The sequence below is a fragment of the Ambystoma mexicanum genome, chromosome 8 (assembly GCF_040938575.1).
Source record: "Ambystoma mexicanum isolate Mex_15411 chromosome 8, UKY_AmexF1_1, whole genome shotgun sequence".
Taxonomy (NCBI): Eukaryota; Metazoa; Chordata; class Amphibia; order Caudata; family Ambystomatidae; genus Ambystoma; species Ambystoma mexicanum.
The window spans coordinates 405,660,196-405,675,596 of NC_090929.1; the positions used below are offsets into that span (position 1 = coordinate 405,660,196).

At 44.9% G+C, this 15,401-nt stretch overlaps 1 protein-coding gene across 1 annotated transcript in view; it reads right to left on the reverse strand.

Annotated features, from left to right (window-relative positions):
• LOC138471996 (tumor necrosis factor receptor superfamily member 1B-like) overlaps positions 1 to 15,401 on the reverse strand; it is a 340,373-nt gene that overhangs the window by 285,916 nt on the left and 39,056 nt on the right. Inside the window, exon 2 of the mRNA XM_069609902.1 lies at positions 12,422 to 12,527. Within this exon, the coding sequence (XP_069466003.1) occupies positions 12,422 to 12,527 (106 nt within the window). The remainder of the gene's footprint in view (positions 1 to 12,421; positions 12,528 to 15,401) is intronic.

Consider the following 15,401-nt stretch of genomic DNA (forward strand, 5'->3'; position numbering starts at 1 on the left):
ACCACGTCCTAAAAAGTGAGCCCCTAACACTAAGTGATAATGACCAGCGGTTTTCGTGCATATTACCACCAGACATCTGGAGGCAGTGCAGAAAACAGGACAGTGAAGAAACACCCATTAAATGGGCTGCCTTAGAAACCAAGAACGTAACTAAATTCAGGGATGCGCCGGGTTGTTAAGCCGATACCATCCTTTCTGTGCCAGAACACATAATGAGGAGAATAGAACAGATAGTGCCCAGAAAAAAAAATGTACTTCCTGGAGGCAGGAGGAAAGGGAATCAGTTGAGAAATATTTTGCAAGGAAGGGGCAGGCTTTCAGCTCTTTCAGGGGGATGGACCTGAGCAAAACAGAAGGACAAAAGCTTTCTGTTCGCATTTTGTAGAAGGACTGCCTTGCCTCAAACATGATAGTCAAACATATGAATCCACGTGGTCAACCCTAAATGCTGCTCAGATATGAACTATGGACCGGTATTATGCGGATAGACAAACTAAAGAAAAGACTGAGAAGGAAGGAAAGCTGAAAAGTTTGAAAATTAGGTCTTTATGCAGCAGGCATTTCCGAACTGAGGGAGAGGAGCAAGTATACAGAGGGGAAGAGGTATGTATAGAGAGAGAGGAAGAGGAGAGGAAGAGGTGCACGTGTGCCACTCTTCAGTGGAAGAAGTCGTTCAGGTGACGTTTGTCATTATTGCAAGAGTCCGGACCACTGGATCTGTGAATGCCCGGTGAGGCCTCGAGGAAGAGGAAGGTCAGTAGGGCGAGGGTTTGCCAGAGGTCAGATGAGACAAAGCGATGGTGAAGTTAAAACTACCCAAGAGCAGCATAAATATTTTGATCCCAAAAAAGGCCAGCAGTATTCAGCAAGGGATTACCATGAGGATGATACATATTCAGATGATTATGTGGAATAGCGATGCCCAAGAGCGGGAAAAGGGAGAGTGCAGATACCAGTAGACCCCAAAGGACCATATGTCAAGCTATCACTTAAAGATGCGACAACAGGAAAAACAAAGTTCTTACTGGATATCGGGGCTACCCACACATCTGTCTCCCATAAATTGGTACCTACTGTGCCCCTCTCTGGGAAGGTAAAAAAATCAGTAGGGTTTTCTAATACCACTGTTCATAGCCCTATTTCAGAGCCTGTCCGGTTCTCTATAGGACCTATTTCATGTCTTTCTCCTTTTGTGCTTACTGACAAATGTGCTTTGAATTTATTGGGAATGGATCTGCTTAAGAAATCGTATGCTACTATTTACTGTACACCCGATGGTGTCTACCTCATGTGCATGTCTGATTATTTACAAAAAGGATGTGCATACACTACTAATACCGTGGGTGTCCTTCCAAAGGAATAACAAGATGTTGATGAGAGAGCCAAATGTAAAAAATATGTAGGATGTTTCCAGGTGGAACCTGTTTGTATAACACTAAGGGATGGTGCCATCTACTCCAGAATACCACACTACAAAATGACTCAACAGGCATTGGAAGGAATCCGCCCAGTGATACAGGATTTCCTAGCTAAGGGCATTATTAAACAAATGGCAAGCAGTCCCTGTAACAGCCTGATACTTCTGATTCAGAAAAAGGTTAGTGAGGATGCACCAACGGAATGAAGACTAGTGCTTGATTTGCACACTATTAACAAGATAGTGCTGCCCTAAATTTTTTCTGTAGTACCAGACATGGTTCCTCTCTTTACCCTGCTCCCACCTACTGCTCAGCATTTTAAAGTTATTTACCTTAAGAATGCATTTTTCTGTGTCCCAATCCATGACGATAGCCAGTATCAGTTTGCTTTTAACATAGAAGGGAGTTCCTATGCATTCTGCCGAGCTCCACAGGGGTACACAGAAAGCCCCAGTATTTACAGTCAAGCTTTAAAGGCACAGCTAGATTGTTTTCCCCTCCCCAGTAGGACAGCCCTTTTGCAATATGTAGACGTTTTACTGATAGCTGCTGACACCAAGGAGCAATGCATAAACTGCACAGTCCAGCTATTGAATTTCTTAGCACCCTTGGGTCACAAGGCTTCACAGAATAAATTACAGTTTTGTCAACAAAATGTTACCTATTTAGGCCATCTCCTGTAAAAAGGGTAAAAGGTGGTTGCACCCAGAGAGAATACAAGCAGTACTTATTACAGTAGCCCCAACCACTCAGTAAGAAGTGAGAGGTTTCCTATGTGTGACTTCTTTCTGCCTGCAATGGATCCCCAGTTTTTCTCTTTTAGAAAAAACCCTTACTTCAATTTACCACTAAAGAGACTCCAGCCCCAATGCCATGACTGCCAGAACACCAAGAAAGCTTTGATATGCTGAAACAGGCTTTGTGAAATTTATCTGCCGTAGGCACCCCCAATTATGCTAAGCCCTTTTCTTTGTTGGTGTATGAAAAATCAGGGTGTACTTTGTCTGTACTAACACAATTGCAAGGAGATAAAAACAGTCTCTCTGCCTATTTTTCCTCCACCCTAGATGCAGTGGCGAAAGGGTTACCAGGATGCCTCAGGGCAGTAGCAGCAGCTGCCCTTTCTGTCAAACAATCTGAAAGTATATTTCTGGGACATCCACTGTTTGTGATGGTCCCTCATGCCATTGATATTCTGATGAATAAGACCCAAACACAGCATAAGACGGATGCCCGATTGACTAGATACGAATTAACTTTACTCACAGCACACATAACGATAAAAAGATGTAATTCACTGAACCCTGTCATGGTGCTAACCCTCCCTCCTGATGACCTCACTCTAATGCATGACTGTATTTTAACAACAGATGAGGAAACAAAGGGACAGATAGACTTGACTGACGTACCTTTCATTGATGCTGATGGAACTCTGTACTTGGATGGGCCGTGTTTTAAATTGCCATGTGGTGCCTCCACAACTTCCTATGCTATAACCACATTAGAAACCATGGTTCAAAGTTGTAAAATACCACAGAACTCTGCCCAGGCAGCAGCGATCATTGCATTAATACGAGCATGTGAACTCAGCCTTGGTCTAAAAGCTAATATCTTTACTGATAGCCAGTATGCATTTGGCGTGGTGCATCATTTTGGAAGACTATGGGCTGAGAGGGGTTTCCTTACTTCACACAGTACCAAAATACAGAATGGAATGCTGATCACCAGTTTACTGAATTCACTATTAGCGCCAAAACAGCTGGCTATCATAAAATGTAGTGCCCAAAGAAAAGTGAGAAATTAGGTGGGAAAAGGTAATGCTTTTGCTGATAGGACAGCCAAAATAACTGCCCCGACACCTGCCACTTTAACCTATGTATCAGTGAGCCACCCAGCAACTACTGAATGTGATAATTCCCTCAAATGTGTCAGACAGATACAAGCAGATGCATCCAAAGAGGACATTGAGAAATGGAAAAGCAATGCCAGCCTTGATGATGGATGTTATGTACACAAGTCTGAGAAGCGGTTATGGATGTTAATCAACAAATATGTGCTTATGATGGTCGCTATGGCGCATGGACCCTCCCACATAGGGGCAGATGCAATTGTGGCCTTGTGGGAGAAGTATGGTATAATACTAAAATTCGAAAGACAGCCATAGCTACATGTCAACATTGTATTACTTGCTTAACACACAATGTGGGAAAGGGTACACCTACCCCTAGAGGTCATTTCAGACCACCAGAATTGCCTTTCGAATGCCTCCAATTGGAGTACATAGAAATGCCACAATGTCGCATTAATTTAAGCACACCATAGATGGCGCACCTCGCATCTCAACGCTCAATAATACTGTTACCTTGCTCATCGCTTCGTGTTCTTCCCCTGCCTTCTTCTCCTGGTCCTTCCTTCTGAGTCCTCTTTTGCCAGCTTGGCAGTCCTATGCAGTAATTCTCAGTTGTTTTCTCCTGGATTTGCTTCCTTCTGTTCTTCCTGTTCCGTCTGCAATTTGTGCTGAAGAATTCTACTATTTTCTGCTGGATACCCAGGTTTTTTCCCCTGGAAGATGTTTCCTGGAGATGTTTGGTGGTTTCTCCCGAGCGTACCTGGCCTAGGACCCCTTACAGGCAGGGTGGCGCCTGGAGAGGTTCATCCTTTTCTACACAAACACGTTCCGAACACCAAGGAAAACTCCACAAGAAAACTGCCACAAAGAAACCAAAGGTGAGCCAGTCAGTTGAATTTGAGGATCCTGTCACTACTCACCTGGTTCAGTGTGTGCTGAAATTCAGTTGGAACTGCATTGGGAAGTCATTTGCAAAGGAGTCTGGGGGTGCTTTTTATTGTACTGTGATTGTTCATACATATCTTCTGAGAAATGCATGCTGCACACACGGAATCGATTGCCCCTCGCATCATCCAAGACATCCTTGGCTCTGCTTTCAATTTCGGACACTGGAAATCCGCATCTCAAGAGACATTTTCTTATTAAATTTCAATCCTTTGGAAAAAACATGCATGACTGTACTCTGAATTTTGGCTGTTACTAGTGCAACCCAAAACGATACACAAAGGCATTGTCGGATTGTCCTTAGGCTCTGTTAAATAAATATAAATAATTATGATTATTAAAAAGGTATCACAGTGAGAAAACCAAACATCACATTCCTTTGATAATAAAAAATAATCTACTTTATAAAAAAATGGCACCTAAAGCAAGCATGCATTGAAAACATGCTCTACGAAATATTACATTTGGAAACTCTGTAATGTTATGTGCCAATTACAGAGATAAAAATGGGTAGGACGGTTGATAATGGTGTAGACTTTTTAGAATAAAATAATATGAGAATAGGGTGTAAATTGAGCATACAGCAATAGAAAGTGGCAATATAGAAAATTGACACTACAGAAAGCATTAGTAAAAGTTGACTAACCATTACTTAGAAGAACAGATGAGCCGATTCAGCGAGCAAGGGAAAAGTGGAGAGATGACAATATCTGTTGTTGATTTCACAAATTTGTTCTTGGTAACTTCTAATGTTCTAATGTGTTTATAACGGCTTAAAGAAGTGGGTGTGTATGTGAATGTGTGACGTGTTCATTCACACCCACCAGGCCTCTATGACATTGCTTGACCTCCTCAATCCCACCAGTGCAGCCAATTGCGAGTGCCCAGCCACAGGTGTGAACTGCCATTGATACCGGAGGGGTTTGGATGTGGAAGAGGGGAGCACTATAGGCCTGGTACACAGTCGAAGGACACATACATTTTGTTAATTGCAGGGACAGGGTCTTCAAAGGGGAGACTGGAAGCACCAGGTCTGGGGTGGCCATGTGGATAAGGGACCCCATGCGAAAGAACCCTTGGAGGCGTACATGGTATTCGGCACCTTGAATGTTCCCATCCTCCTAGACCCCTTGAGAGCTCACGCCCACAGGTGCGAACTGTCATTGATAGCCGATGGGAATGGATGTGGATGAGGGGAGCGTGATAGGTCTGATACACAGTCAAAGGACACATACATATGTTCATTGCAGGGACATGGTCTTCAAAGGAGAGACTGGAGACACCAGGTCTGGGGTGGCCATGTAAGGGACCCCATGCAGGGACGTCATTTCACCAAAATGCCTGGGGTAGCGGAAGTGACATCACAATGCCACACCCCCAAGGGTGACATCACAGGAAGTGATGTCATTTGACCACGCCCCCACATGGTATCACAGGAAGAGGCATCATACAGCATTATCCCTCAGTACACTAAGAAATATATGGTTACAATATCACTGTTTGTAACATGTCATACAAGAATGGATCATCATATGTAGCAGTGTGTCAAGGCCCATGTTGCCACAGGAAGTGTATGAAACCAAACAGGTTTCAACAGGACTACAGAGCGAAATCACATTCTGGGGGGACAGGGGCGGGTAGGCGGGTATGGGAATAGGGGAAAGACAGGATAAAAGGGAAGAGGGAGAATATTTCACCAGAGAAAATGTATTCAATGGCATTCAGTCTTAAATGCACTTACCCATTTTCTTCTGATTCGACAAGTTACCTTCAGTGTTTTGTTGTACTGTTTGCAGTTGTTTTAGGACTTCATTATTCCTGCACCAAACAGCCAGACGTCTATGATTTGCATTTCCTTCAGAATCTAGAGCTAAGTTTAAAATTGGTTTGATTAGTGCATTGGCAAATACTGCTACCTGTTGCTGAATAAATATTCTTTAAATATCACAATTTGCTTACATTTTAACCCAAAGCACCCTCTTGGTTACTATTCAAACAGTCTGTGAAAAATGGAATGAATATCCATTTACAACTGCAGGCCTCCAAAAAAAGAAATGGAATACCTATGCCTTAATGTCTCATAACGTATATAGCCCCTAGTCCTTCTAACTGGGCAGTCCCTCTAGTTACCCCAGAACTTGTGGAGAACAACTGGTTGCAGAACCCTGGCCTAGTGAGAAGCTGCACCCCAACCACACCCAACTAAATGTAGGAGGCACAAGTCTGTGGTTTCTGTTGGTGCTCTGATTGAGATGTGAATTGCCAGTTTGCTTGACTACCCATGTGGGCAGAATCAGCCTAAAAAGGATATTTCTCTTGAGAGCGCAAGCGTGATTGTAGACCATCCTAAGTGAACACAACGCCATCCCATAGAACTGTTAATTTGGCATTATTCATTCTCTGTACAGGGGCTCGCACTTCTGATCAATTGGGGTGTGTCCTAACGTTGTCAACTCTTGTGTGCTGGTTAACACCTTTGAGTTTGTACCTGCCTGACTTTGTCTTTACATTGGCTGTTTCATGTACAGTGAGCGAGTCATCTCGTTCCAGTTGCCAGCATGTGTTCATTCAGCTCTCTTTTCTGACGTATTCGATGGAGAGAAGCGAATGAATGGTGTACAACTCCCCTACTCTTCACAGCTGTGCCTTCCCTTGAGAGGTGCAGCACATGGGCCGTAGGGTATAGCTTATCGCAGAGTGCCTGATCTGCGTCCAAATGAGTTTTGGCTTCCAATGCAGTGCCTTACACAAACTTAAAATCACTTCCAACGTGTGAAGTGTAGTAAATGTTTGGGTTCCGTCTATACTTACTGGTCTAGTGTAGGGTGCGCGCGCCTTGCACCAGTTTCATTTGGTCAGCTGCCCTGCTAAGCAGGGGTCGTGGGGGCGAGTACTCAGGCGAAGTATGAACGGTTTTGCACATGTCTGAAACCAGAAGAAAAAAAACGTACGTTTAAGGAAACCAAAGGTATAATACGATTGAAGAAAAGTGGAGCAGAGGAACTCAGAAAATGAGCACACATTTATGAAGCGGGCTAAACCTTGTTTGATTTTTAACGAAACGCATATGAAACTCGTCGATGTTGTAAATAACCGGCTTTAAGATTCACGCTGAATGCAGTGCATGCAGCGTGGTAGGCATTCGTCGCTTCGCAACGGGTATTGCCGACATGAACCTTTTTTTTTTTTTAACCGTGCATTTTACTTATCTGGGCGCTCCCATTAATAAACAACAGGTGTGCTGTAGTAAAGTTATTCAGCCGCAGGCGATTTCAACTCTCCTGCAGCCGCGGCAGAACCAGGTAGGCTGACCTCCTGTGCTTCAACTGAACTCGCTCAGTTGAAGCACACAGGTGAGGTCAGCCTGGGCCTGCCACGGTTGCAGACGAGCGCCCGCCCTGCAGCTGACTGAATAGTGAATGGCTTGGAACTGCCAGCAGTGGACCAGGCCGGCAGGCCAGGGCCTGCGGCAGCTGCGCACTGCGGCTGCACTGCACCATGGCCACGGCGTCCACCCACACATATGCCACCAGCTACTTACCCACCCAGCAACACGCGCGGCACACACCTGCCCCGGGCACTGACCTCAGACAGACACACTGCCACCCCGACCACTACTCACGTGTATTAGAAGCTGGCCAGGCCTTCTGGACACAAGAGGAGCACGCTTCTTCTCTTCTTGCAAAACCACGTGGAGGACTACAAGCACGCAGCACGGCATGAGCATTGCTGTGGCCACGCCCCCTCCTCTGATTGGACGAAATGCCAGAGGTCGCAAGAGATTGACAGAGGTCGCTGGCCAATCGGCAGCGGTCGCTTTTGCGACCTCTGGCGACCCCTAAATGACGTCCCTGACCCCATGCGAAAGAACCCTTTGAAGCGTAGATGGTATTCGGCACCTTGAGCGTTCCCATCCTCCCAGCCCCCTTTAGAGCTCCCGCCAACAAGTACGAACTGTCATTGAAAGTGGATGGGGATGGATATGGATGAGGGGAGCACGATAGGCCAGTAAAATTGTTAAGCACACCAATCTTTTAATGATACTCTTAGATGTTTGGGCATGTTGTGGAGTTGTGGACTTACAAAAAGTTTCTAACATCTGTTCAGAGAAACTATTATTTTTTATTTAGTTTGGTAAAGTGGATGGCAATGAAACTACAAATTATACTGCTGCGGTCGAAGTAGTGTCTGTATAAATCCACAGTATTGTCCGTGGTCACTGAGGAATTCATCACGAATGTCTCGAACCACACAGGCAGGTATTACGTGTCGAACGCAAAATCCCATGCTTCCATGAATCCACCAAGTAAATGCACGATATGTCACAAGCCTGTACCACCTGTGAAAGAGATACAGAAATACTTTACTTGAATGAACCCAATAATTGCATTTTGTTTGTTTGCACTACCTTGTAAAATGTAAGGCATTGTTATGCCTTAAAAGAACCTTTTCATGCAAAGTACTCACAGTACTTGTGATTTCAAGTAGGAATCAATTAAAAGTGTGAGTGCACATTCCAGCAAAAATTGTTTGGGAGATACTTCAAAGTGAAAAAAACGTAACTGTCCGGACGATAGATCTAAAGGTGAACACTTTGGTTTCAGATTAGAATTAGTAATTTATTCAATTTACAGAAACATTCTTTCGTGCGTGATCCATCAAAGTTATATTGATGTTGGGGAACAACATATTGGGCCTCATTACGACCCCGGCGCTAAACCATGGTGCTATTAGCACCATGGTCCATGCCGGGGTCCGCCATGGTGAATGGCGGAATTACTGCCCCATTCCAAGGTTGGTGGGGCGGTAATTCCCCATGGGCCCTTCCCCATTCCCATTTTTGCCCCATAGGGCTCAATGGGAATGGGGAAGGCGCTAAGTACGGTGCCGCAAATTGCGGCACCGTACTTAGCACCAAGGTCCCTTTGCGGCACCCTACTTTAACGGCTGGTAAAACCAGCCGTTAAGGTCGGGTCCCGCAAAGGGACCTCGTAATTAGGCGCTAAGTGTTTAACGGCGCCACAGCCTTTTACGGCGCCGTTAAACACTTAGCGCCTGGGTCGTAATGAGGCCCATTATGTTAGCCGTCTCGGTTGTCAAACACACAACATATAAAGATTGAACTTACTCGTTACTTGGATTACTAGGGCAAACTGTAGCTCGAAGTTCGTGCATAAGGACCAACATCATTTGCAACACAGATCTTATAAGGCAGGCAGCCTTGAAATCATGCAGCTCGGTAACGCATAGCGGTGGTGTGTCTTCTACAGCAAAGTAGGCCAAGCAGCCAGAGGTTTCTCTACAACAGCAGTTCTCTACCAGAATAGGCATAAACTCACAACGATGGAAGGTACACCAGTTGGAAACATGTTCCATGCGACTGGGTTTAGGCTCTGGCGATTGATCCTCATGTCTTTCATCGGATTCCACATCGTTTCGACGTTTTTCTCTTTCAAGGATTTTCTCTTCTGAATATTCAGGGTCGTGCATGTACGGCTGAATTGTTACCATAGTTCCTGAATAGTGAAGAAGCACAGAATCAACAGTGTGGTAAATAAAAACGTGTTTGTTTGTATACAGTAAAGAAAAGAGATTTCCAATTAACATTGAGGGCCTGATTCATGGAACTTTTTCCGATGGGATTGCGCCATTATAAAACACTTCCATTAATCAGGCCCTGAATGTTAAAGAAAGACGAGCGAAGAAAGAGCCATGTTACAAAAACACATTGGGCCTCATTACGACCCTGGCGGTAAGGGGTTAACGCCAGCGTTAGCTGCGCCGACCCCTTACCGCCAATTAAGAGGTCCCCTAGCGCCATGGTGCTTTTAACACCTGCTTTTAGCAGGTGTTAAAATCCATGGCGCTAAGGGACCATGGAGTTAATTACGCCACCGTAATTTACGGTGGCGTAATTAACGCCTTCCCCACTCCCATTATGCCCTATGGGGCAAAAATGGGAATGGGGAAGGGTAAATGGGGATTGGGGACTTACCGCCCCGCCGACCTCGGAATGGGGCGGTAAGTCCGCCAACCACCATGGCGTAAACATAGTTTACGCCATGGTGGTAAAGTCACGGCCCAGGCGGTAACTTACCGCCTGGGTCGTAATGAGGCCCATTGTGAAAAGACAAGATCAATAGGCTCAAACTTTAAAAGTTCACAAGGACACATGTTTAAATATGGTTTGGTAAAGACATTTGTCTGTAATATAGGAAATGAAAAGCGACTTCTGAGTTACCTGTTCTCAGTGTGTCATACTTGGCAGATAGTTGAACAGAGCAGAAACAGGTCTGGGAAGCTCGAAATGAAATACACTGACACAAAAGAAAAAGAAATTCCAACGTTGTGTGATCAGAAAGCGTTTGTTTACACTTGTCGAGGAATGAGGCGCCTTGTCATTTCCATGGAGACACGTCAATAGATTTTGCACAGAGGACGTTGACATTAGATGTGCATTGGTGTTGTGAAATGGAGCATTAGCATCTAGTGATGTCAGCATTAGGGGCATGTGATCTGAATAAGTGTTGTGAGCGCACTTGAATTTAAGGCGATGGATAACATTAGGACAATATGGCAGTACATGACCCATCGTTTTCGCATGTGTTAAAGTGTGAAAAGCTCAGGTAAGTTGCATTGGAATTTCTTCTAAGAACGATTGATGTATGTGCAGAAATACATGCCAAATGCATCAGGCCAATAACATTTCTGACCGAACTAACCCTTTAATATTGCAGGATCGCATTTAATACTTTATTGGACATTTGGTACAGCTTTCTGAACTATGTGAGTATACATAACAAACCCTTTACCTGCGCACCCAGGATGCATTTGCTGCATCTCTTTTAAGGGTTGCCACTCAAGGAAGATCTAGACAGTTGTGCTTGTGTAGGATTGTACTTCTGTTGCTGGAGGGTGGTGGTTGGTCGCAAGTGGTGAAGCAAATTAATTTCTCCAAAAGGTGGACTCAGACCTCTAATGCCGCCATACTCATTTTACATGTCCGTCCTCATGGTGTAAGATGTTCTACCATTTAAAAAAAAAAAGATTGAATCAAAAAGAGCAATTCATTCCAACCTTCCTCCTCAACAACCCTGTGCAGAACCCAAGGAACAATTCCTTCTGTGTACCATTACAGAAACCAAGCAGGATTTCTTGATTTCACGCACATAACCCGAACACTCTCCATGCAATCCATGAGATTGCAATGCTCCATTCTCTATACAAATAGTGAAGTAATCATTCATATAGTCAAGGGTCTTCAACCTTCAACCGTCGGCTTTCCAGATGTTTTGTACGGTTTAGGTATGTTGTACCGAAACATATTTGCTTGGGGCAAAGCTGACCGCATAGCATATTTGACCATATGATGTACGGCACGGCTTAGCGGAATTACAAATGAAATAATTCGTTCCACACCCCCCACCTCCCTTCCCTACTTACCCGTTTGCTCGCCGCTTGGTCCACTTCAGCTCTGGGGTGTCAGATCCGTCCCTCCAACGCGGGTCAGATCCGATGCCGCAGGGTTGCTTTATTTTTCTTTTCGGTTCCCTGCCTCCAATATTGAGGAAGCGAGGACACCCCGGCCACCCCCCAAGGGTAATACATACCGATCATGGGGAGCGGGGGACACCCTCCCAACCCCCGCTCCACATGTTCGGTATATATTAACCTAATGTTTGTTTTTATTCGATCGAATGGTACTGGCCAAATTCTGGCAAATGTATAATTCGATCAAATAAAAACAAACAATTATGCTAATAGCATTTTGGACTACAAATCCCATGACCTCTCTCCACTGACTTTGCTAGCTAAGGCTCATGAGAACTGTAGTGTGAAACAACTGGATAGACAAAGGTTGCAAACCCCTAGTTACATTTAGAATTAATGATAATGTGGTTATCAATGAGACATCAATGAGACCCAGTGCATTCCCCACTCCAAGCCCACCAAAGCATCCCCTTATTTGTCTATCCTTCTAAGTGTATCCATATTACTGTACTCTAGGCCTGCATCCCCTTGTGGCACAGTGCTTTGTAGCTTCACATCTAGGTTTGTACTGTATAGAAACCAACACATATATAAACTTGACTACACTTGTTTAAAAAAATGAAATAAACAAAGTACTGGTTTGACAACAGTTAATTCAGAATGACAGACACTTTGAGGCGGTTGTTTGCTCAGTGGTGTGATGATGTGGCGGTGTTACCTGGTGGGCACTTGCTGCAGCACATTTGGGCCTTCTTGTGGTAGTATTCAAGCTTGGGGTCCTTGCACGCATTCTCTGGCGATGGGGGGTACGGCAGTAGATACTCCTACAAGAGCAACGAAGCTGCATGAGTACAGACTTATAGCAATGAGATACACATTAGTATGATGAGAAAAATGGATGAATGAACATGCGATGAACAGTAAACAGAGGTTACCCAGAGAGAAGAGTATACAGGAGCTTGGTCCTTAGGGTTATGTTATATGCAGCTAGTGGACATGTACTTTATAATATGTTATAAACAGACTGTGATATAAGTTCTCAGAATGCCAACTCTGAAGTGTCTGCAAAATGCAGAGACGTGAGACTTCAGAGGTCTCACCTCCTAAAGCCACCATTCTGGTAGGGGGCTTGCAGAGTGAAGGCAAGGGATCTGCAGCCTGCCACTCCATGTATATTCAAATGAAGTGCGCTTTCCAGGCACCTTGAGTAGGCATCTGCTCACTGACCTCTTGTGGGTGGTGGGTGGAACAGTGGTCTGTTACCACCCACATGGGATCAGTGAGTGCATTTGCAGTCACTGAACGGAAGGTGGAAATGTAAAAGAAGCACAAAAGAGGGGGTATGGATATGTGAGTCTTTATATTTTGGCCAGATTAATGTGCTGTAAGGGGTTTTCGTAGACCACTGACAGAATTTTGCTTTGGCTTGCACCTGGCCTGCCAGAGACCAGCCCGGTGCAGGGAAAAGAAGCACAGTCCTGCTGCAGAGCCAAGTGCATTACCTTGTGAACCTGGAATTATTTATTTATTGAACATTTGTATGGCGCCTATACAGCAGGAAGTGTTTCCATACGCCACAAGACTAAGGGGGGAGCAGAGGAGGATAACAACAATTTAAACAACAATGAACGGTCCTACTAGACCTTGTTATATTCGGATCATGCAAGTGCAGCAAACACAAAGTGCAGGGGTGAGGGGAGAAAAGGGCGAAGGGAAGGTAAGGGGAGGGGGACTGGGGGAGGATGCAGGATGGAGGGACCCCAAGGGCTGGGTAAGTACTAAGGGGAGCCCGGAGGGAAATGACACTAGGGGAGGGATAAGGGTAAACAAGTGCACAGAGGGGGGAGGCACTTGGACCCGCAGCAAATCCACACCTGCACTCATTTTCCGATCGGCCTGAGAAGAGAATTGACCAAGGTGAAAGTATGTTGCCTGGACAGATTCACTTTGATGAATCAGGTCAATTGCAGAAGCCAAGAGATTACTTAGACCTTTGGCCCACGCACTTTTAGCAAATATGGCCCTTTTGTGAATGCTTCTTTACAAACTGGCTGATGGCTGGAGAGTGCTGATGGCACCTTCCACTCCCTAGAACACCTCCCAGAATTAGAGCAGCAAAAGGTGTGTTTTACTCTGGGAAGTGTTAGTGCTCATTTAGCCCAGCTTAACCCCAAAATGGTGGTGGTGGCAGCGCAATATCATGGAGGCGTTTCTCCCTTGTAACGACCTACTCCCCAGGGAACTACACAGAGCTCTTCATTATTGGGAATTCTTGCCAATGGGCATCTCCGCTCAGTTTGGCTCAGCTTCCTCCCATGGATATTTTGGCCTTCAAGCATGAACCTTGGTTATTGGCTGCTGGTGGCACATTGATGAGGAGTACCTATGATTTCTGCCCCTTTTTCAGCAATGCATTTTTAAATTATTGGTTCATGTGAGGCTGGTCCACGTGAAAATGAGAGATGCCAAAGATGAGGTTTATCTATATGTAAATGAAAGTTACGTAATGAGAGCCACTTTCTTAAGTGAACAAGAAATACATTGAGCCAGATTCTCAAAACCTATTTTGGTGCAAATGATGAGATGCTCATATAAATGGTCATTTCTAGACTGTTTAAAGCACATCCCGAATTCACAAATGAGAAGGAGCTTTAAAATGCACAGAAAAAAACATTCTCATGCTCTTGTTTGAACAGATGCAGTGACACGTGCAATGAACGAAATGGTAATTCCTGACCCTTTGTAGTGGTTTTGCTTAAGTGAGACAGCAGCGGTATGGACCACTGCTATCTTACTTACAATTCCATCTCCCAGCAGGGATAGGAGAGGCTTTTTCATTATCTACTTCTTTCAGAATGACAGGCTTTTAGGAGCATGTCACTGAAATGCGCTCCCAGCGACCACGTGGCTGTTGGAAGCCTGACAGACATTAGTGTCAGGAACAAGCCCCCTAGAAATGTGCCAGTATTTATGAATAAGGAAACCTACGCATTTCTCAATGTAACAGAAATATAAAAAGTGCTTCCTCTGCCCATTTTTAATTGGCACTACGCTTTGAGAAATTGCCCGTTTGTGTGAACCTGGTTGTAGGAAAATTAGATACACATGGTTCGTATAAATCGAGCTAAAAACAATGTTTATATAATCAGCTCCTAATCAGGTACATTCAAATCAATCCAATACAATATCATCAAACGAAGTTACAACTATATTTAATTAAACATAATGCAATGCAACAAAACACAATCCACCATAAGCTGATTTGAAATAAATCACACCCGACCGAATGAATCCTAGTACACCCTAAATTACTTCAACCTAACAGAACCCAGTTCAAGCAAATCCAATCTGCTATCCAATACAACCCAACCAGTGCTTAAAGTGGGCCGGGGCCTGCCGGGGCAAGGCCCCAGCAGTCTCCAAAAAGTGGGACTGAGCCGGGGCCCTGCCGGGGCCCCGTCCTACAGCAACATTGGCGGGAATCACAGGATGCATTATCCCGTCGTGGCCGCAGCCGCGACGGGAGATGCGCCGGCAATGAAGTCAGGCAAGCTGACAGAAGTGCCAGCCAGCCACAGCGACACTGTGACTGGCTGCCACTTCCGTCAGTCATAGTAACTCGCGCGAGAGGTCACCAGAGGCAGTTACTGACTTACTGTCCCTTTGTTTCCCCAGGTCGCCGAGGCGTCTTTAACCCT